We start from the raw sequence: 21607 nt of genomic DNA, 5'->3' as shown, positions 1-21607 counted from the left end.
CTTAAGGTCTTAAAGTTTCTGAGTTGATGCTAATGTTGGTCAGCTGTGCCTGAATTCCAACAGGGAGGAGGATATGAGGCATGTCCGACTCCCACTTCCCATCAGGGCCTGAAGTGGTTTTTCTGGTTAACTTTAGAATGCCGTTGGCCAAGGGGAGGGATCCATCAGTTGGCTGGGGGGCTTAGAATTTTATTTTTGGTTTACAAAGCAAAGAAATGAAAAGAAGTTAATGGTTGTCTTTGGGGCACATGAAAGATTGAGGCCAGAGAACGCCTGGGTAAGTCTCCAATAAGCTATAAACATCACAAAAATATTTGTCAGTATTAGTATTTCTATTTCAGAAGGAAACCGTAAAGCCAGGTTGCCTGAGTATTTTTCTGCAGTTTCAGCTGGAGTAAAGCTGGAGGCTCTCACAGCCTGTGGAGGGTGAGGCTCCTGACTGCAGTGAGACCCACACCCAGCTAAGCAATGGAGGGCCCCAGGGCAGACCTGCTCCTCAGGCTGCTGGCGAAGCAGTACAGCTTGGCACTTAGGAGTCTGGGCTCTGTCAATGGACACAGCTCGGTCCAAGACCTGTTCTACCACTGATTAACATGACCTTGAGCAAGTGCTTGTGTCCTCTAAGCCTCTGTTTTCCCAGCGTAAAATGGATAGGAATACTCATTTTCAAGACTGGTGTACATATACAATAAATAGCACATGGACTGTGGCAAGCATACAGGTGACCCACACGTATTAATAAATCTTAGCTTTCATGACGCTCACTAGTGATCTCACGTCTCAGCAGTCTATCTACAGTCTCTTGGTGAAATCAGGTGGTGTCCTCAGCCCCAGATTAGAAGGGCAGGCATACCTCCACCAGTCAGAAATCCTCTGCAGTAGAGAGAGCCAGCTCCTAACATCCTAAATACCGACTTTACAATGGGGGCTCCATTTGCAGGGAAGATAGGCAATTTAGCGAAATGAACCAGCAGCCAACCCTTGCATTGCCACATTTTCACAGACTTTGGAAGCCATAGGTAGCAACATAAAATGCTGCCCTTACTGCCATCCTGTTACATGAGTTGACCCTAGGATAACATCTCCATATCCTTTTCTTAGACAATTTTACCCTCCTTAGGCTCTCTGTATACTGAAAACTGCTGACAATGCGTTTGTAACCCAAAGCTCTCTTTCAAGCTCCAGAACCCCAGATCCTTAGGACCTCCTTGGGTTTTCACAGGCTCATCAAACTTAACACATACCAAGTGGAACTCTTTATTGCTTTGCCTTCTTTTCCTCCCAGGTTGATCATCTCCTTAAATAATGCCTCCATGGACGTGGGTGACGAGCAACGGGCCATCCTCGACTCTTCCGTGCGCCTCACATCTAACTCATCTCAACTTCACTGGCTCATGCTCTAAACTTTGCCTCCAATTCTCTCCTGTAGCCCAGGACCACGCTCTGAATGATGACAGTCTTCCATCTGATCTCACTGAGGCCACTCTTGTTCCACTGAAATGCTGTCTGGGATCAGCAGTCAGGGTGAACTTTGTTAACACCAAATCCTATTACATCATCCTATTCACAAGAGAGAACAATGGCTTGGAATGGGACAATGGCCATGGAGATTCAGGGAAGTACAAAAGCGGGTACCCTGCCTGTTCCGTGCCTGACAACATAATTGGTACTCAATAGCGATCTGATGAGCAAATGCATGGATCTCACCCCCTTGTGTCCCTTTTCTAGAAGATGAATAATTTTTTCAAGCTATGTTCAATTTCTTCACATGCCCCAGTGGCAGAAGACAAGGGAGACTCATGGCTTTTTCTGATTAAAGATTCCTCTTGGAATCCCTCTCTGTGGTCTCTGGTTCTTGATCTTTTTCCCGCTTCTTCTCTAGTTGCAAAAATACTGCTTTTATCATACGCTACTGTAAGAAAAATACAATGTGCCCAGTCCTTTGGAGACATAAATCAGAGTTGGGTTGTGTTGAGTCTGTATGCAACTGCTCGGGGTAAGAGGGGAGATACATTCGTATACATGTCATTGTAGATGCATTATGTAAGTTCAGTTCTGAAACCTGAGCTCTGTCTTTAAAGATTTTCTGTGAGATAAAAGAGAGGAGCCTATACAGGGCTCCGCCCCCTGCCTATGGTAGCTGCTTGGTAGCCCGTAAATACAGTTGTCCATGGGACAGAAGCTCAGGGTTAGAACGCAGGAAGCTCCAAGGTCATGGGAACTGGTGCTGGTTGGGGGCAAATCAAGGCACAATGGCAAATTTTATATGAAGCTAAACTTATTCCTTTTATCTTTATTATATGTATCTAATATAGATATGTATATAAACATATTTATGTCTATAAAAATATAATTATTATAATTATTTTTTGAGACGGAGTTTCACTCATGTTACCCAGGCTGGAGTGCAATGGCGCGATCTCGGCTCACCACAACCTCCGCCTCCTGGGTTCAGGCAATTCTCCTGCCTCAGCCTCCTGAGTAGCTGGGATTACAGGCACGCGCCACCATGCCCAGCTAATTTTTTGTATTTTTAGTAGAGACGGGGTTTCACCATGTTGACCAGGATGGTCTCGATCTCTTGGCCTCGTGATCCACCCGCCTCGGCCTCCCAAAGTGCTGGGATTACAGGCTTGAGCCACCGCGCCCGGCCAAAAATATAATTATTTTTATTTTCACGATCCATGATGTGATTTTAATAGAGATCGTAACCAGAATCACTGTATTATTAGGCATTTTGAAATTGTGCTGTGTGACTCCCAAACATGTTTGGCCTCTCATGTACCTCAGCCAGCAGGAAGGAGAGGCTGCAGTTCATTAAGCATCAACACCTCCAAAGAGATGTACCTGACACCCAGCAGGACCATCAAGACACGATCACAGAAACCAGCCAGGGTGGTCTAATAGACAACACGCCACCAAATCAAAGATCAGGAACCACCCGTCTCGCTTGGCCCTTTCTTTAAACCTTCAGCTCCCATTCTCTGCTTTCACCCCCTCAGAAGGTGCTCAGGCCTCCCCAACAACAGCAGAACAAGGCAGGATGGAGGCAGCTCACACCAGGCACTTTGACCAGGAATTAACTATTCACTGCTGGGAATCCTGACTCTGTCTTCTGATTGTGTGCACTGGTTACGCTTCCTGGATATTTGATCAGTTTCTAATTTTACACCTAGTGATGGGTTGAATTGTGTCCCCACAAAGAGATATGTTGGAGTCACCCCTAGTACCATAGGATGTTACCTTATTTGGAAATAGGGTCTATGCAGGTTTAACTAAGTAAGATGAGGTCACCAGATGAGCCCGATCCAATAGGAAAGGGGAAACCTGGAGGACGATGTGAGGACACTAAGGAAGAACGTCAGTGAACATGAAGGACTGCAGGGATGCATCCACAAGCCAAGGAATGCCTGAGGCTTTCAGAGGCCGGGAGAGAGGCCTGAACATCTCCTTCCCTACCACCGTCAGAGGGAGCACAGCCCTAGTGACACTTTGATTTGTGACTTCTGACCTCCAAAACTGTGAGAAAATAAATTTCTGTTTTGAGCCACCCAGTTTGTGGTATTTTGTTACTGCAACCCTAGAGAATTCATGCAAGCCTGTATTTCTACACAGAGACATGCTGAGGTTATTACAGAGTCATTGCTACAAGTGTAGGTCCTGGTGTTTGACAGACCGGAATGAACTGTGGCTGCTCTACTTTCAAGCTTTGTGACTACAGACAAATCACTCCATCTCTCTGTGCCTCAGTTTCTGTAATTTGGGGGAAAAAAACCCATAAGGTGACTTCTTACATAGCACGGGGATGGTGCATGAAGTGATCAACTCACAGGCTGCTCAGGGTTCTGAGGTGAGGCCAGCCAATGTGAAGTCCTGAACAGAGGACCTGGCTCAGGTGGTGTCGGCACCCTTAGCTGCTGGGATCTTGGAGTGCTTGTCAGTGGGAGCGTGTGTCTCTTGTGACATGAAACCCAAGATCAGCATGGCTCCAGAGCTGGCTTCATGGCACCCAAACTGTTCAGTCACACAGGGCTCTGCATTCAGAAGTGCCCCACCCTTGGTTTAATGTCAGACGCTTTTGGAAAATCGAATCCTATGGGGATCAAAGAGTGACCCCTGGATTTGAAAATGGGGGGGTCATCGGGGACTTTGACAAAATCAGTTCAAGGGGCAGCATCCTGGCTAGAGTAGTCCAATGGAAGAAGCAGAGGAAGGGACTTGGGGACAGTGAGCACCAACGTGCTTGTGAAGAGTTCTTTGTAAAATGAAGCTGAGAAAGAGGTGGGAGCTAGAAGTAAATATGGAGTCAAGAGAAGGTTCTCTCAAGATGGGCCATGCTATGGTATGAATGCACCTGGATGGAAATGACCCAGGAGACGGAGTGAGACACTGGTGTCCCAGCAAAGAGCAGGACAACTGCTGCAATGCCTCTGAGTACCTGACAGAAGCCTGGGTGGTCTGCACACGGGAGAGCGTGCATCTGTTCTATCCACGGAAGCAGGTAGGAGCTGGAGCCTGTGGCTGGCATGCAGGTGGCTTGGTAGTGTTTGGGAGTCATGGAAGTTCTGCAGATTAGTTCTAGTTTCTGTGCAACAGAGCAAAGTCCTGTCTCAAAAAAACAAGAAAGTGAGGAGGGCAGAAGGAGGTAGCAGGCTTGAGAAGGGAGGGGTCAGAGTGGGGATCACCCAGGGCATGTTATTTTCAAAGCCCATTAGTCGGTTGTGAGAGCAATTTAGAAAAGCTGCTGTCAGAGCATTTTAATGAAATGAAAGAGGATAGGATGAGAGAGAAGAAAGGAAATACCAAAGTAGTCAGCCTTAGTTCCCCAAACTTTCCTTCACTCCCACACATACAAAAATGTAATTTTAAAAACAAGTTTGTCAAAGATGGATCTGAAGAGGTGTGTGGATGGACTAAGAAAGGGGAGCCGGACCCCTGGAGGCTGGCAGCCGGGAATCCCTTAAGGAGACTGTGGTCTTCGTCTCTGTCTGCCTGGCGCAGGCCCAGCCCAGGGGAAGCGGGCTTCAGCAGCGGGTGGGGCCGAGTCTGGGGAATGCCCTGAGAAAGACCAGGCAAGAGAATTGAGGAATACGCAAAGGAGGTGTTATGTGATGTATTATGAAACATATATCTTCTCTTTAACCCTATTTCCTGGCATACAACTCCAAAAATCCTTAGAATCTCCAAAGTGATGTGTCTCATGCTAATGAGCTGATTGACGGCTGACAGTCCCTGGTCACAGGAGAGACCAAAACAGGATTAGAGGACAGGGACTTTCAGCCACTGTCTCATCTCCAGGGATAGGAGAGGGGATGAAGGTTAAGTTGATCTCCAACGGCAGTGGTTTGCTCAAGCATCGTAATGCTTGGTAATGAAGCTTCCACAAACACCCCGAAGGCCTACGTTCAGAAAGCTTCTTGGAAGCTGGGGGTTCCTGGAATGTGGCGTGCCCAGGGCGGGCATGGAAGCTCTGTGTCACTTCCCACACCTCACCCCATGCTTCCCTTCATCTGTATCCTCTGCAATATCCTTTACCACAATCCAGTCAATATTTGTGTTTTCCCGAGCTCTGTGAGCGATGCTAGCAAATTAATCAAACTCGAAGAAGGGGCTGTGGGAACCCCAGCTTGAGGCCGGCCGGTCAGCAGATCCAGAGGCTGGAACTTTTGGCCCCTGTGGGAAGGCGGGGTGCCAGCCTTGTGAGACTGAGCCCTCACCCTGTGGGAATGGAGCTGGAGGATGCCCAGCTGGTGTCCACTGCTTGGTGTGGGGAAGAAACCCCCACACATTTGGTCACAGAAGCCTTCTGTGTTGACGATTGTTGTGAGAGCACAGGAAAAACACGTTTTTGTTTTGTTTTGTTTTTCACGTTCAGGTTATATGTGAAAACATGGAATTCTTGCTGGGAAGGAGGCAGCAGGAGGTGGAGGAGGGACAGAGGCTGGGGGCAGGGCCGCGGATTGCAGAGCATGGTGGCGTCTGAGTGGAAGCAGCTCCGCAGGGAAAACAAGATTTCACATTTCCTCCTCCAGACCACGGGCAGGGGAGCTGTGTCCCCTTAGAAACGCTCTTTTGCAAGGAGGTTCTTCTGTTAAATGGCTCATGGGGAAATGCTTTAAGGGTCACAGGGCTTTCTCCTCGCCTCTGTGCTGGGTTTTTCACGTGGCATGTAAACAATTTTGAAGTCAAATGGTATCATAGCTGGGTCAATTTCTCCAGCACTCACCCAACATTGTTTTCCTCAAAGGCAGTTTGTTAAATTAAATAATCCTTAATCATACCGTTCCTTTAGCTCAGTCAACCTTCAATAGCTATATTGCTATATTTATTGCTTTTTTATCTCTGCTTCTAGAATGATATTTATTTTGTAAAAGCATCATAATCCTTGTGAAATATGAAGTCTTGGTTCTTACGCCAAGCTCTTTTTGTCTCTCTAAAAAACATGAGCAGAGCTTTCCCTGGAGCCGTTCATACCTTCATTAAACCATCTTCCATGAGAAATAGAAGTAATTCCTCAGAATATTGAAGACCAGCTACAACCCAGAAGTTTAAATGGGCTAGTGGGAAACTGTAGCTAAAATATCAGCTTTTCCTTTTCTGTTGTTCATTTTCTTTTGCTCTTAGGGTTGATAACTTTTTCTCTTACAGTAATTATTTTTATGGTTTATTGATTCTCAAGCTAAATGAAATATACCTGAGAAAAAAATCTTTTAAAAGAAGTTGATTTCCTCCTTATTTCAGTAGTTCAAATTAGACCTTGTCATGATCTACCTCCTGAGGTCTCGATCCACAGTTTTTAAAATATCTGATTCCATATGGCCCTGCCCTGTTATTCTGGTTTTGAAGCCATTACTCCAGCTGCTGCATGCTCAGAATAGCAGACACGTGGAATTCTTAGTGGTTTGTCACTGGTAGGCGCTTCATGCTAAATGGCAGCCTCCTGGCAACCACAGGGTGCTTCATTTCTGAAATCGCTTGTGATCTGCTAGCTCGAAGTAATTTACATATCCAACCCTGTTAGGCTTCACCGGCAGGGCCTGTGCAACCTACCGGACATGGAGGGGCGATGATGCTGACTATGGCACAGGAAGGATGGAGGTGGGAAAGTGCCTTATGCACTCAGATGCTCACGTGGATTTCAGTAAGCACTTGACGAACTACTAGCCTGGGTGGTGAGGGTGTGTGCTGCTGTGCCCCACCCTGGTTAGGAGATTCTCTTTCAGATCTTCACATTCTCTGGTCTCCTAGATCCACAGCTCTCAGCATCCTCTATCCTATTCATTACTTACCCTTCAAGGAATTCTGGACTAATAACAATAGAAACAGAGATATGGTCAGGCATGGTGGCTCATGCCTGTAATCCCAGCACTTTGGGAGGCCGAGGTGTGTAGATCACTTGAGGTCAGAAGTTTGAGACCAGCCTGGCCAACATGGTGAAACCCCATCTCTTCTAAAAATACAAAAATTACCTGGGAGTGGTGGCAGGCACCTGTAATCCCAGCTGCTCGGGAAGCTGAGGCAGGAGAATCAGTTGAACCCAGGAGGCAGAGGTTGCAGTGAGCTGAGATCACGCCATTGCACTTCAGCCTGGGCGACAGAGCAAGACTTGTTTAAAAAACAAACAAACAACAACAACAAATTGCAAACTATTTCCAAGAAGGATATTTATGTATCTATAGGTCTGAAGGCATAAAAATTTGCATCAGAAGTATGGAAAATAACCACGTATAGGAGAGATGGTTTCTGGTGGGCCAGCGTAACCCCTGGGGGGCCAGCCAATAAGCCACACATGGCATCATACCATGTGATGTCAGTAAGAAACTCCTGCTCCTCGCATAGTCAGGAGGTCACAAGAAATGAGGGTGAATTATTCACATTCATAACAACCCACCCAGTCTGCTTGTGTAAGGCTGAGAACAGGTATCCTCATCTACGGCACATGCTGCCAATGCCCTGTCCCTGTGCCCTCAGAGTCCTAAACCATTTTTGGGTACATCTATACTCCGCAGCCAGCACCTGGGTCTCTGACAGAGAACAGCTCTTTATAGGACTTGCTTTGCCTGCCTGCAGAGAGAGCTGGAAACACTTGGGCAACCCTTAGTCAGACTGCTGCAGGGGTATGGCATCTCCAGGAAGCTGGCCTCCGATCTGGCTACTCTGGTGGGGCCCATAAGTGTCTCCAGAACGTTCCCGTCTGCGCTGCTGCTCAGCTTCTTACCTTCCGGCCCCCTCTCCCCACTCTCCTGTTTTCCTGTGAATATTTTTTCATCCATTTTCCATGAATCCTCACCTCAGGATCTGCTTCTAGGGAACCTGGTCTGAGACCTTCCCTCATCTCCTGTTATAGATGCTACTTAGATCTAAACATAGGGAACAGGACCAGGCAGAACCTGAGCATTTGCTTGTGGACTAGACGGTTTCCCTCGTGGACTTCCTCCACCATGAATTGTGACACACAGCCTGGATCCTTAAGATGTGATGCTCTCCTCAGTTGGCCTCCATGTGTCCTGCAGGTTCAGTTCTTGCCTCCCTCCCTGAACTGAAGCCCTCAGAGGGTCTGGGTCACATCCTCCGTCTCTCTCCACATTTCACAGGAGCCTTGCATTTTTTTTTTTTTTTTTTGAGACAGAGTCTCACTCTGTTGCCAGGCGCTAGGCTGGGGTGCAGTGGCACAATCTCGGCTCACTGCAACCTCCGCCTCCCGGGTTCAAGCAATTCTTCTGCCTCAGCCTCCCGAGTACCTGGGACTACAGGCGCAAACCACCGCGTCCAGCTAGTTTTCGTATTTTTGCTAGAGACGGGGTTCCACCATGTTGGCCAGGATGGTCTCGATCTCTTGACCTCGTGATCCACCCACCTCAGCCTCCCAAAGTGCTGGGATTACAGGCTTGAGCCACCGCCCCCGGCCGTTTTTTTTTTTTTTTTTTTTTTTAAGATGGAGACTAGCTCTGTCGCCAGGCTGGAGTGCAGTGGCACAATCTCGGCTCATCACAAGCTCCGCCTCCCAGGTTCAAGCGATTCTCCTGCCTCAGCCTCCCGAGTAGCTGGGATTACAGACACCCGCTACCATGCTCAGCTGAATTTTGTATTTTTAGTAGAGATGAGGTTTCTACATTGGCCAGGCCGGTCTCAAACTCCTGACCTCAGGTGATTCACCCACCTCAGCCTCCCAAAATGCTGGGATTACAGGCGTGAGCCACCTCGCCCAGCCAGGAGCCTCGCATTCTAAGTGGTGCCACTATGAACTCACGGGGGCTCAGAAAACAATACCCCAAAATAAAGGCCTCACAATCCGAAGTTGTTCTCTGACCTTCTGCCCTCCGGTCTCTCAGTCTCCTCTAAGGCTAGTCAGAGAAACCAGAATTCTTCAATGTGGGTCATAGGACCCATAACCTCTTTTCCCCAAAGCCACAAAACCTAAGCTTATGGCTCTAACTTTCCCTCTGCTATTCTGTAAAAACTGGCCATAAAGAAACTGTCTGGCCTACCTTGTCTAACTGTAGGTCGTAAGAGCATTCCAGAGAGGGTCTGGCTCCATACCTGGAAGAAAGGAATGCTGCACAGAGAGACCAGGAGGAATCTAGACAGACAGGCCTTGCTGGGTCTCCCCAAGGAGTCTGTTCACACTCAGTCAGACGCTCTTTGTCCAGTTCCATTTCCACATGTCATTTAATCATTCATTCATTCACTCATTCATTACGTGATCATGCTACGGAGTGGTTTTGCTAGTGGCTGTATTAACTTGTGTGGTTCTATTCACACTTTTAGCTGATATTACATACTTCTCTGTGCTGATATACATATATATGTATATATAAAATATATGTTTATGTTATATATACATATATATATTTATTTATTTTTTTTTTCTGAGACAGAGTCTTCTCTCTGTTGCCCAGGATGGAGTGCAATGGTGCAATCTTGGCTCACTGCAACCTCTGCCTCCCAGGTTCAAGGGATTCTATTGCCTCTGCCTCACAAGCAGCTGAGACTACAGGGGCCTGCCACCAGGCCTGGCTACTTTTTTTTGGTATTTTTAGTAGAGATGGGGGTTTCACCATGTTGGCCAGGCTGGCCTTGGACTCCTGAGCTCAAGTGATCTGCCCACCTCAGCCTCCCGTAGTGCTAGGATTCCAGGCGTGAGCCACTGCAACCGGCCAGGACTTTTAAACTCAACAGGCTAAAAATCACACTCAGGGCCAGGCGCAGTGGCTCACACCTGTAATCCCTGCACTTTGGGAGCCTGAGGTGGGCTGATCACTTGAGGTCAGGAGTTCGAGGCCACCCTGGCCAACGTGATGAAACCCGGTCTCCACTAAAAACAGGAAAAATTAGCCAGGCATGGTGGCGGGTGCCTGTAATCCCAGCTACTCAGGAGGCTGAGGAGGAGAATTGCTTGAACCCAGGAGGCAGAGGTTGCAGTGAGCTGAGATTGAACCACTGCACTCCAGCCTAGGGAACAAAAGCGAAACTCCATCTCAAAATATTTTTCAAAAAATCACAGTCAGTATTTCCTCCCCACCTTCTCCCTTGTTCACACAGGCATGATGACATGCATATGCCCACACACACACAAACACACACACTTGAACTCCATGGCTTGGCTAATGATTCATCAACCTAGTCATCTTCTTCACCTCCCCTTGCCACTCCCCATCCGGCCCCATCTGATAGGTCCATTTTCTCAAAACACTCCTTCCCTTGACTTCTGTGATGCCACCCTGTTTAATAAATGTCTCAAAATAAGACTTTTTACTTTTCCTGCTTTGGAAAAATCTACGAAACAAATCTTGAGATATATTTGCTCAGCCATGGAGACTTATAAATGTCTGCAGATGAATGTTATATCTGCACAGCCGTACCTCTTTAATCAGTTTCCCAAGCCTCCTCACTAGGCCACAATTCTCCTTTGAGTCTTTGAAATTCTAATTCCAACTTCCCCACTTCTTCTCCTTAATTGGAAGAAAGCCTCAATAGTTGAGGTTGCTGGTCTGTGGAAGGTGATCTAACAGTAGATTGCAGTCAAGTCCCTAATTTAGAAATACCTGACTTCAAGCAATGGGCGCTTTGAACAGGGGTTGCAGCTCCTGTGAGGAGAGACTGCTCTCAGCAGGCTTCTGTTCTGGTTCTGACACACCCAGAAAGTGACTGCTGCTACCTTTTCATAAGTAAATGTCCACATGCACTTAGACACCCTAGAGAATTCACTTGGCCAGCACCCAGGGCGAGAGGAAGTGAGAACTGAAAATTCACTGAGCAGGTGTGCTTTCTCACTGGATGTAAACTAGCCAAGATGAAATAGTGATCTCAGAACAAGAACCTGGAAGTTGCCACTCCACATGCAGAACTGCATTTGAGGGCATTCTCAGAGTTGGAAAGGCTGGTTGAGATCTGAAGGCTTCTGGGCAGAAAAAAGACGGTGCTCTCTAGAGGCTGGGGTTCCCTCAGATCATATCTGATCAAAGCCAAAGAGCCCACTCACGTTAATCGGATACATAGAATTTACTTGCATTAATTGGATGCATAGACCAACGATCCACTTTAAATACAAGGGTGGATTACTATGCCTTTCTAATGTCCACAATACACATTTTTACCATCCTAAATACCACATATTAGATGGAATCAACATTCCTTGGAAACTGACCTAGACATTAGAAGATTTATGGGGAACTAAGCAACAATTCCCAGGGTGAATTCCGTGGAACACTGGATCCAGAAGATGCTTCATGAGAAAGAGTGCTCTGTGGCCAAATAAAGTTGGCAAGCAACCCATACTATGGCGTCATTCTAAAGAGTCCCAATGTATGGTATAATAATACTTTTTTTTTGAGATGGGGTCTCGCACTGTGGCCCAAGCTTGAGTGCAATGGCGTGATCTAGGCTCACTGCAACCTCCACTTCTCGGGTTCAAGTGATTCTCCTGCCTCAGCCTCCTAAGTAGCTGGGACTACAGGTGCCCACCACCACGCCTGGCTATTTTTTTGTATTTTTAGTAGAGATGGCGTTTCACTATGTTGGCCAGGCTGGTCTTGAACTCCTGACCTGGTGATCCTCCTGCCTTGGCCTTCCAAAGTGCTGGGATTGGCAGGTGCCACCACACCTGGGCAATGATAAAGACTCCTTAAAGTCCTCCCATAAAAAAACAGATTAACATTAGCATTTCCCTAACATACTTTATCATTGTAATTCATTAGTGATTTTTTTAGCAAAACGGCATCCTAAAACACAAGGTGGTGAATCCTGCTCTAGACACACTGCACAGAGTGTGCCGCTGAGCAGGTTCGCCTTTAGCAAGTTCACTGTGCTGTGGCAGAATGACTGACTACTTTTAGGCCTCCATTTCCTCACCAAAAAATGCAATGAATACTACTGTTGTGAGAAATAACTGAGATACTACCTGTAAAGGCATTTTATAATGAGCCATAATAATATCATCTGCTATCTTCAGAGGCATTGCAGTCCTGAGGGTGTACTTCTTGAGGTGCAACTCCTCAAAATGCCTTGACAAAGGTATACTTTTGTTCTTTCATTCATTCATGTATTCATTCATTCATTCATTCCACACCACCTCCTTGAGTGGTAGGTCTTAAGGGCTATAGCCTGGTTTTGGACCCTGGGAAGCTTATGGACAGTGGGCAAGTAAGGTCCACTGCATTACCTTAATGACACACACACACAGACACACACACACACACACACACACACACACACAAACACACACACGGAATTCTGGTGGCGGTGAGAAGGTGCCTTACCAGGGAAAGAATGGGATCAGGGAAATCTTTCCTGCTGAAACCATTAGGATTCTTGAAGGATCATTAAGAGGTTTGCATGTACGGGGGGGTTGGGCACAAGGTCAAAACACTGTAATACAGAGAGTATGTGAAGAGTGGGCCTCCCATGAATGGGTCACATGAACATGGACCCCCAAGGAAGCATACCCTGTGTTCCATCTGTGATACCTGATTCATCTGTGTCCTCCAAGCAGAGGAAGAGGATTTAGCTAAGCAAGGAGGTTCTTTCTGGAAAGTGGAAGTCCTGAGGTGGGTGGTGATCCTTGACTTTGAATAAGGTGTGTGTGGGGTCACCGTGGGTGGGGATAGGAGTGCTGCTGTGAAGTCATCTTTAAATAAGCAAGTGCCAGAGCCATCCTGGGAGTCAAGCGCCCTCCCTTCTGCCCTACACCAGAGGCCAAGTGTGGGCAACTCTAGTTTCCTCCTCTGCTCTGATGAACTGTCTGTGGGAGAATATTTCCAGACAAAAGAGGTCTTGATGGCAGGTTGGTTTACCCCATGTCTCCAGCCTCCAACTACCGAAAGCAAGTCTCCAAACCCAAAAGCTCCTGTCAACAGCCTTCCCAGATTCCAAAAGCAAAGGCCCTCACTGTCCCAGGACGCTACCAATCCCTGGCCTGTGATGCTCCCTCTGGAGGTGCGAAAGCATGGGAGTGCACGGGTATTCCAGAGGCATATGGAACCTGAGGCAAGAAGGAAAATGAACACCTCTATATCCACTTATGACAATATCCTCCCATCTTTGAACTGGGCAAAAAGTGAATAAAAGCTCTGCAGTCAGTGAACATGACCGCATCGGAAGCCAGAGTTGCTCAATCTGTTGCATGCCACTGTCAACTCTCAAACCATCAGGCAAGGGAAGGGACAAATGGGGAGGTGTGGGGGAGAATCTGATATGGCTGTTTCCATTGAATAATTAAGCAGGGTTTTTTGTTTGTTTGCTTTTTGGAGACATAGTTTTACTCTGCCTGCCGGGTTCAAGTGATTCTCCTATCTCATTCTCTTGAGTAGCTGGGATCACAGGCGTGTCACCACGCCTGGCAATTTTTTGTATTTTTAGTAGAGATGGGGTTTCACCAGGTTGGCCAGGCTGGTCTCAAACTCCTGACCTCAAGTGATCTGCCAGCCTCAGCCTTCCAAAGTTCTGGGATTACAGGTGTGAGCCACCGCATCCGGCCAATGAAGCAGGATTCTAACAACACCCACCTTTATTTAAAATGTTGATTTTTGCTTATTATATATTTTTTACATTCAATTTGGTTTTGTTAAAAATATTGTATTAAAATACTATTTATCTTAATGATGGAGTGCTGCCCTGTATGTTTCTTTTTTCCCCAGTAAGCCCTTGGCCCTCCTAGTGTTACTTTTTGCTTCAGTATTTACAGTCCTTTTGTCGAAGGGCACTCTGATGTTTCCTTACTGATGACAGCGTGTTCCTAAGAAACCGCAATGTGCCCAAAACCGCGCAAGGAAGTGCGGCTACGCGGCATGCAGCTACGGCGGAATTAGGAAAACCCCAGGGATTTGGGAGCTCCGAGAACAGAGGCCCCTCTCAGGGCACGGGGGACTGATCTTGCCCTGTATTTCTTGGCAACAGGCTTTAAAGTTTAACTTTTCTAAATCCTGCTGTCTCCATGCCGTCGAGGGGCGCGCCACCGCCGGTGGGAGGACGCTGAGCTGGTGGGAGCCCAGGCCAAGCCCAGAGGCGGGCGGGGAGTCCTCAAAGTGGGAAAGTGGCCCCGTCCCTTCCCGGCAGGAATCCGGAGCTCCTCCTCCGCCCGCCGCGCCGCCATCAATCACCGCGACAACCCGAGCGTCCCCTGCCCGGACACACCGACCCTTCTGCTTTTCCTCCCGAGGGAGGAAATCTCTGGTTGGAGCATCTGCCCTGCACACTGGCTGGATGCACCGGAGGGGTCCGCGCTGGGGGCCAAAGCTGTGCGACCCCCAGTCTAGCCCGCGCGTACAGGCACAGGGAGCACCTGACACCCCGCAGGCAGCCCCGCAGGTAGAACGCCACAAAGGTCCCTACCACCCCGTCCCGCGCACATGCGCCCACACCCGAACCTCCAGTCACTGTGCCTGCAGCCTCCAGCTGTCCCTCACCCCCAGCCCCGCATAGGTCAGCTGAGGACACCCGGTGACCCTGCCTGGACCAGCGGCCACCTCGCCCTGCGGAATGTCACCCTGCCCCCTTCCCCACTCCCCGATTCCCCCTTCTGTTCCCCACGACAGAAGGACTCTCTCTAGCTCTCTTCCCCAAGTCCCCTCCGGAGTGGGGAGAGAGTGCGCGCAGCAGCACCCGGGTCTTGAACCCCAGAGAGCCCCGCCCATGCACGGAGCCTCTCCGGGCTCTGGCAGCGGGCACAGGGGGTGGGGTCTCCGCTGCCACCGCCCCTTACCTCGCGCGGGCCCTCCTTGCAGGTCCCGGAGGCGGGGGCAACCGGTGATCCCGCAGATGAGCGACGGGCTGGGTTTCCCCGCCCAGGAGGAGCCAGAGGAGAAGGAGGAAAACGAGACAGGGGGAGACAGGAGGGCAGGAGAGGGGAGAGGAGGGGAAAGAGGAGGAGGGGAGAAAGGGCTTTGTGTCAGCCTCCGGCCGTCCCTCTGTGATAGGGAGCCATCCCCCTCCCCCAGCCACCTTCCCAAGCCCGCGGAGTGGGTGGAGCGGGGGCGAACGGAGCGGAGGCAGGGAGCAAGGCGCCTGCGCGACCCCGGGTCTGGCCATTCCCCCCTCCCATCCCCTCGTACCTCCAGCCCCCGCCCCTCCTGACAACCACCCGCTACGCTTACCCGGTTACAAGGAACCCAGGCTGCAACCAGGAAAAACTGCCATCAGAAAGTTTAGCTAAGCCGGAGCAAACTTGGCTGGACCGGCCCCTGACCCGCCTTGGCGCCGCCGCCCCTGTCTTCTGCGCTCCCTGCCCAGGCGAGGACCAGAGTTCTGTTCTCGGAGATTCTTGCCTTTCTTGTTTTAGCACAAACGCGCGCGCACCCCTTTCCCATAACGAGCCCCGCCGCCCAGCTGCAGATCCCGGGGTCCGTCGCGGGGGCTGGAAAAGCCTCACTCGAGAGGCCCGAGCTGGCTGCGGCTCTGGGTCCCGGGGCAGGTTCTCCAGGGTTGGATACGCTCTGGACGCCTGGGCGGGTTGTTTTGCTTCGGCCTCGCTGGCCGGGGGCCCGCCCACCCCGCCTGGAACGCGGTTTGGATCGGCGCTGGGAGCCCTTTGTAACCCCAGCTGCAGGCCGCGCAGGCAGGCGGGGACGCGGGAGCCGCGGGGCCGGTTCCTCGCCAGCATCCAGCCTTTTCGGAGTCAGGCGCGACCCTGGTGATTCGCTGAGTTTTCCCACTTCCCACGGGGACCTCACCTTTGGGAGTGAATTGCTGACAGCGTTAGAGTAACAAGCCAGTGTCACGGAAGGAAACCTAAAGAGACAAAGGGAAACCTTAAAGGTGTCAGAGAGACGTTCGTTTTTGGACAGAAACAGACAGCGAAGCGGAAAGAAAACAGACCTTATTTCTGTTCTTGTTCCGCTTCAGACAGTAGCAGAGGAGACTTGGACTTCATTGGTGTTGATTCTCGTGATTCCTGTCTTCTAAAATCCCAAGACTTATTTATCATTTATCATCATCAGCTCAGATCTCAGGAAAACAGCGCACTGCACTTCTGTTTCTGCTCCAAGTCACCCATTAAATAAATAATGGAACACCTGCTGGTGCCAGGCGCAGTTCTAATGCTTAGGACGTGGGCGAACAAAGCAAAGGTCTCCCCGGCCTGGGGGAACTGAAGTCCTTGGGGGAAGAGGTGGGAGACAGAGGGCAAACCATGGCCATCCCTATTTGAGGTGTTGGAAGAGGTCGGTGATAAGGAAAACAAGAAAAAGAATATGGAGGCCCAGAGTGATGGTGCCTGGCGCAGGTCACAGTATTAAACAGGTGGTGTGGTTACGGTAGTCCTCAAGGAGGGTGGGATTTGAGCTGCGAGGGTTTGAGCAGAGGGTGACCAGCTCTGTTACTGCTGAGAACTCAGTCTGATGCTGTTTGGAGAGCCCACTGTCCGGGCAGAGGTGGAAATAAGCGAGGAGATGATTGAAATAGTTCAGGCTAGAGATGGCGGCTGGTGGCAGGCTCAGAGCAGGGGCTCTGGGGAGAGGTAGGTGGATTCCTATTTATTTTGAAGGTCGAGCTGACAGCAATTCCTGAGAGGTTGTATACATGGGCAAAAGGGAGAGGCGGACAGAGAAGCAGACCTGGCCCCACGTCCGTCTCTCTTCCCTTTTCAGCCCCAGAGTGACCCAGTTTTATAGATAAAGGGTGCCAGGTAAATGCTAAAGACACCTGGCCTCTGCTCCTTTCTTCACATCATTTTCTTTTCTCCCCTTCCACCCACTCTTGAAAACGTCCTTCCTTTGTCCACATTGCTCCATGGATGCTCCTAGAGGTTCAGTCTCTTCCAGAACTTAGGGGCCATATGGCTCTGCCCTTCCCCAGGAAAACATCTTTTACTGTAGAAATAAATTTGGGGGTTATTTATTCAAAACTATTTCTTGAGTACCTACTATGCACCAAGCACTGTCATAGGCACTGGAGCTAGAGCTGTGAACCAGACAGAAACATCCCCATGTTCTCTAGGAACTCACAATCTAATGGGGAGGGAGAGGCAATAAACCAGACTACCGATGTGAATGTGTGGTATTCAAGCCACAGAGAAAAGCTGAACTGGGAAGAGGAAGAGAGAGTGCTGGGAAGGCTGCACTTTAAAACGGTGACACTCACCAAAAAAAACTTGAGGACACATGGACTTATCTCATTTTTGGCAGATTTGACCTCTCATCCCAGGGCCCCAAGAGACTAGAGTGGCCGATTCAGTCAGCTGCAGAGAGCACAAGTGCTTTTGGGGCACTTTTGCAGTCTTGGGAACCAGCTAGCCAAGAAAATGCCATTTCTAATGAAGTTATTTCCCCATTAAAGTAAAACAAGCAGCATTGGTTCTGGAGGCATTGCCCAGAGTTGGCAACTCGGCAATTTGTTTCTGTCCTCTGTTGAGCAGGGCAGGTAGAGGTGAGTGTCATGTGTGCATAAAATGACTTGAAAAGAGCAATTTTTTTTACTCCAGGGTTTGAGCTTTAAAATAATCATCATAATCGTTATGGCAATTCTCATTTATTTATCGATGCGTGCAGATACTGGGAGACGTCACCCTGCTCAAGCCCCATAGCATAGCCACGTGGAAGATGGAGAGTATCAGCAGATAGCTAACTATTTCCACGGATTGGAAATTACCTAAACAGTGCTTAGAAGTCTGCATCTCCCTCTTCAAAGATACGGTTCACTAGAGAGAGGAGGTTCTAAAAAGAAAGGGACATTGAAAAGAATACATTCTTTCTACTTTTTGACTTATATCTTTGTTTTGGAATCTGAAAGAAAGGAGGGCTGGGCACGGTGGCTCAAGCCTGTAATCCCAGCACTTTGGGAGGCCGAGGCAGGTGGATCACGAGGTCAAGAGATCGAGATCATCCTGGTCAACATGGTGAAACCCCATCTCTACTAAAAATACAAAACATTAGCTGGGCATGGTGGCGCGTGCCTGTAGTCCCAGCTACTCAGGAGGCTGAGGCAGGAGAATTGCCTGAACCCGGGAGGCGGAGGTTGCCGTGAGCCGAGATCGCGCCATTGCACTCCAGCCTGGGTAACAAGAGCGAAACTCCATCTCAAAAAAAAAAAGAAAGGAGTCGGGTCGGTGATTATTCCTGGGGTGTGGGATTATGGAGCCCTTAACATTTTTTTTTTCTTTTGGAAACAGTCTCCCTCAGTCACGCAAGCTCAGTGGCACAATTTTGGCTCATTGCAACGTCCACCACCCAGGCTCAAGCGGTCCTCTTACCTCAGCATCGCAGGTAGCTGGGACTGCAAGTGAACACCGCTGTGTCTGACTAATTTTTGTACTGTTTGTAGAGACGGGGTCTTACCATATTGCCCAGGCTGGTCTCAGAATCCTGGGCTCGAGTGATCAGCCTGCCTTGACCTCCCACACTGTTGGGATTACCCGTGTGAGCCACTGTGCCTGGCATGGGCCCTTAACTTTTCAAGTTGCATGTTTATGAAGTCTTTAAACATTTAAAATATTGTATGAATCCTTAGTTAATCTGAAGAAAAACAGGAAAGGGATCCCAATCCAGGTCCCAGGAGAGGGCTCTTGGTTCTCACACAAGAAAGAATTGGAGGCGAATCCATAGGGTAAAGTGAAAGCAAGCTTGTTAGCAGCCGCGTGGTCTACTCAGCTGCTTACACGATTGTATGCTAAACAAGGGGTGGATTATTGCTGAATTTTCCTGGAACTGAGGGTTCCTCCCCTTTTTAGATCATATGGGGTAACTTCCAGAGGTTGCCATGGCATCTGTAAACTTTAATGGCACTGGTAGGAGTGTCTTTTAGCATACCAATGCATTATAATTAGCGTAAAATGAGCCATGAGGGTGACCAGAGGTCACTTTCATCCCCATCTTAGTTTTGGTGGGATCTGGTTGGCTTCCTTACCACATGCTGTTTTATCAGTAAGGTCTTTGGGACCTGTATCTTCTGCTAACCTCCTGTCTCATCCTGTGACTAAGAACGCCTTAACCTCCTAGGAATGCCACCCAATGGGCCTCAGCCTTATTTTACTTATCCTGTTTTCAAGATGGAGTTGCTCTGGCGAAAGAATTGGAAACACAAGTGTGAAGGCAATCTTACACGAAATTACTTAAGATTTTGTTGTCCTCTTTGACTTTAGTATGTAAATAGCTTAAAAATTTCCAAGTGTTGAGAGTTCCTTGTTGCTCATTAAATTTTTGTTATCAATTTCCAGGTACATTGTATGATGGTGAAGGAGGAGCTTGTTGAATTTCTGCTTTTTCAAAAAATTCGTTGGGTCTTTCTTTGTGATCTAATACATGATCAATTTTGAGAAAATATTTCCATATTTATCTGAATAGAAGACAGATTAAGCAAGCCCCATAATCTAGTTCCAGGCTGAGCATATAGTAGTTGTTAAAAAATTGTTTATCAGTGAACATGAACAATAATTAGTTAAATGTTCATTTGTCTTGTATATTTTTTGTAAGTCTCTATGTCATTTATTATTTCATCTTCCAGACAGTCTTCTAGATTATATTCTGTCTTCTACCCCACTCATCATGAAGAAAGTGGATTTAGGATGGGTGTATTAACATCTTCCATTTCAATTGGAATTCTGACATTTTTCTTTGACTTTCAACTGTTGTTATTCCAGCATTTTCATGCTGTGTTACACAGTACATAAATATGCATGTGTACTATCACATCACCATGGACTGCATAGTTGTTGGTGTAATAAAACTCCTTTGCCCAATTCAATGTGTTTCCCTTGATTTATTCTTTGACTGAAATTCATATCATGATCCCTGCTTTCTTTGTCTTTGCATCCATGTAGTAAATTTTTGTCCATCCTGTGTTTTAAGTCTCTCTGTATCATTATATTTTGGAGGAGTCCATTTAAAGCAACATATTTCATGACTGGATTTGGTTTTTAAACCCAACTCATGAATTTGGTTTAATTTCTGCCATCCTGTTTTATGCTTTTAGTGTTTTATGAAACCCTGCCATTTCCTAAGTGTTGTGTTTCTTGGTTAAACTGACTGTGCTCTATTTCTTTATATATTCCCTAGTCATTTGGAAAGTATATTTGTTGTTTTAACCATAGTGGTTCTTTCATTTCTTTTCTTTTTTTTGTGTGTGACTGAGTCTCGCTCTGTCGCCAGGCTGGAGTGCAGTGGCACAATCTCCGCTCACTGCAACCTCCGCCTCCCTGGTTCAAGCAATTCTCCTGCCTCAGCCTCCTGAGTCGCTGGGAGTACAGACACACGCCACCACACCCAGCTAATTTTTGTATTTTTAGTAGAGACGGAGTTTCACCGTGTTGTCCAGGATGATCTCAATCTCTTGACCTCGTGATCCACCTGCCTCGGCCTCCCAAAGTGCTGGGATTATAGATGTGAGCCACCACACCCGGCCTCATTTCTTTTTTTCAATATAGAACTGTTGATTATCTATGGGGTGGCAGGCACTGTCCTTGGTACTGCGGGTATGTAATGAAACAGATCAAATCTCTCCTTCAACGTACTTATCATCTAACCGGGGCACACAAGAAACACTTGAACAATTAAATATGCAGATATGCAGAGCATGATGCCTGCCATGAAGAAAACAGAATCGTGTGAGGAAGAGTGGCTGGGGGGCCACTTAAGTTGGGCTATCAGAGAAGACCTCCCTGAGAAAGTTATGCTTAAGCTGAGATGGATGACAAGAAGGATGCAGACAGAAGAGCACCTGAGAAATACTCCACTCTAGGTTGAAGGAACAGCCAGAGGCAAGGCCTTACGGTGGGTGACAAGGAATCTGAGGAAGCCCACTGGGGCTGGAGCTGGAGCCTCGGGGACAGTGCTCGAGGAGGATTTCAGCAAGGAATGGCTCCCTCTGCTTTATATTTCTTTTCTTTCTTTTTTTTTTTTTTTTTTTTGAGAAGGAGTTTCACTCATGTTACCCAGGCTGGGGTGCAATGGCGCGATCTCGGCTCACCGCAACCTCCGCCTCTTGGGTTCAGGCAATTCTCCTGCCTCAGCCTCCTGAGTAGCTGGGATTACAGGCACGCACCACCATGCCCAGCTAATTTTTTGTATTTTTAGTAGAGACGGGGTTTCACCATGTTGACCAGGATGGTCTCGATCTCTTGACCTCGTGATCCACCCGCCTCGGCCTCCCAAAGTGCTGGGATTACAGGCTTGAGCCACCG

General features: G+C 48.2%; 2 protein-coding genes across 6 annotated transcripts in view; one reads left to right on the top strand and one right to left on the bottom strand.

Annotated features, from left to right (window-relative positions):
- Positions 1-15680, bottom strand: part of RIN2 (Ras and Rab interactor 2) — a 241351-nt gene extending 225671 nt beyond the window's left edge. Inside the window, exons 1-2 of one of the 5 annotated variants that reach the window (XM_032248109.1) lie at positions 15591-15606; positions 15200-15267 (exon numbers count right to left, since the gene is read on the bottom strand). The gene's annotated coding sequence lies outside the window, so the exon portion shown is untranslated. Of the gene's footprint in view, positions 1-15199; positions 15357-15590 lie in introns of those variants that run through there. The other 4 variants (XM_032248107.1, XM_032248110.1, XM_032248113.1 and 1 more) reach the window with 4 other exon arrangements.
- On the top strand, positions 14847-16130 carry LOC116530193. Its single transcript, XM_032248212.1, is given in 4 exon segments — positions 14847-14919; positions 15033-15243; positions 15286-15549; positions 15551-16130. Coding segments are annotated over 4 exon segments (1128 nt in total).
- Positions 16131-21607: the final 5477 nt, after the last annotated feature.

The sequence above is a fragment of the Sapajus apella genome, unplaced genomic scaffold, assembly GCF_009761245.1.
Source record: "Sapajus apella isolate SASKATOON/1434 unplaced genomic scaffold, GSC_monkey_1.0 scaffold65, whole genome shotgun sequence".
Lineage (NCBI taxonomy): Eukaryota > Metazoa > Chordata > Mammalia > Primates > Cebidae > Sapajus > Sapajus apella.
This window is presented reverse-complemented; position numbering and strand designations above follow the sequence as displayed.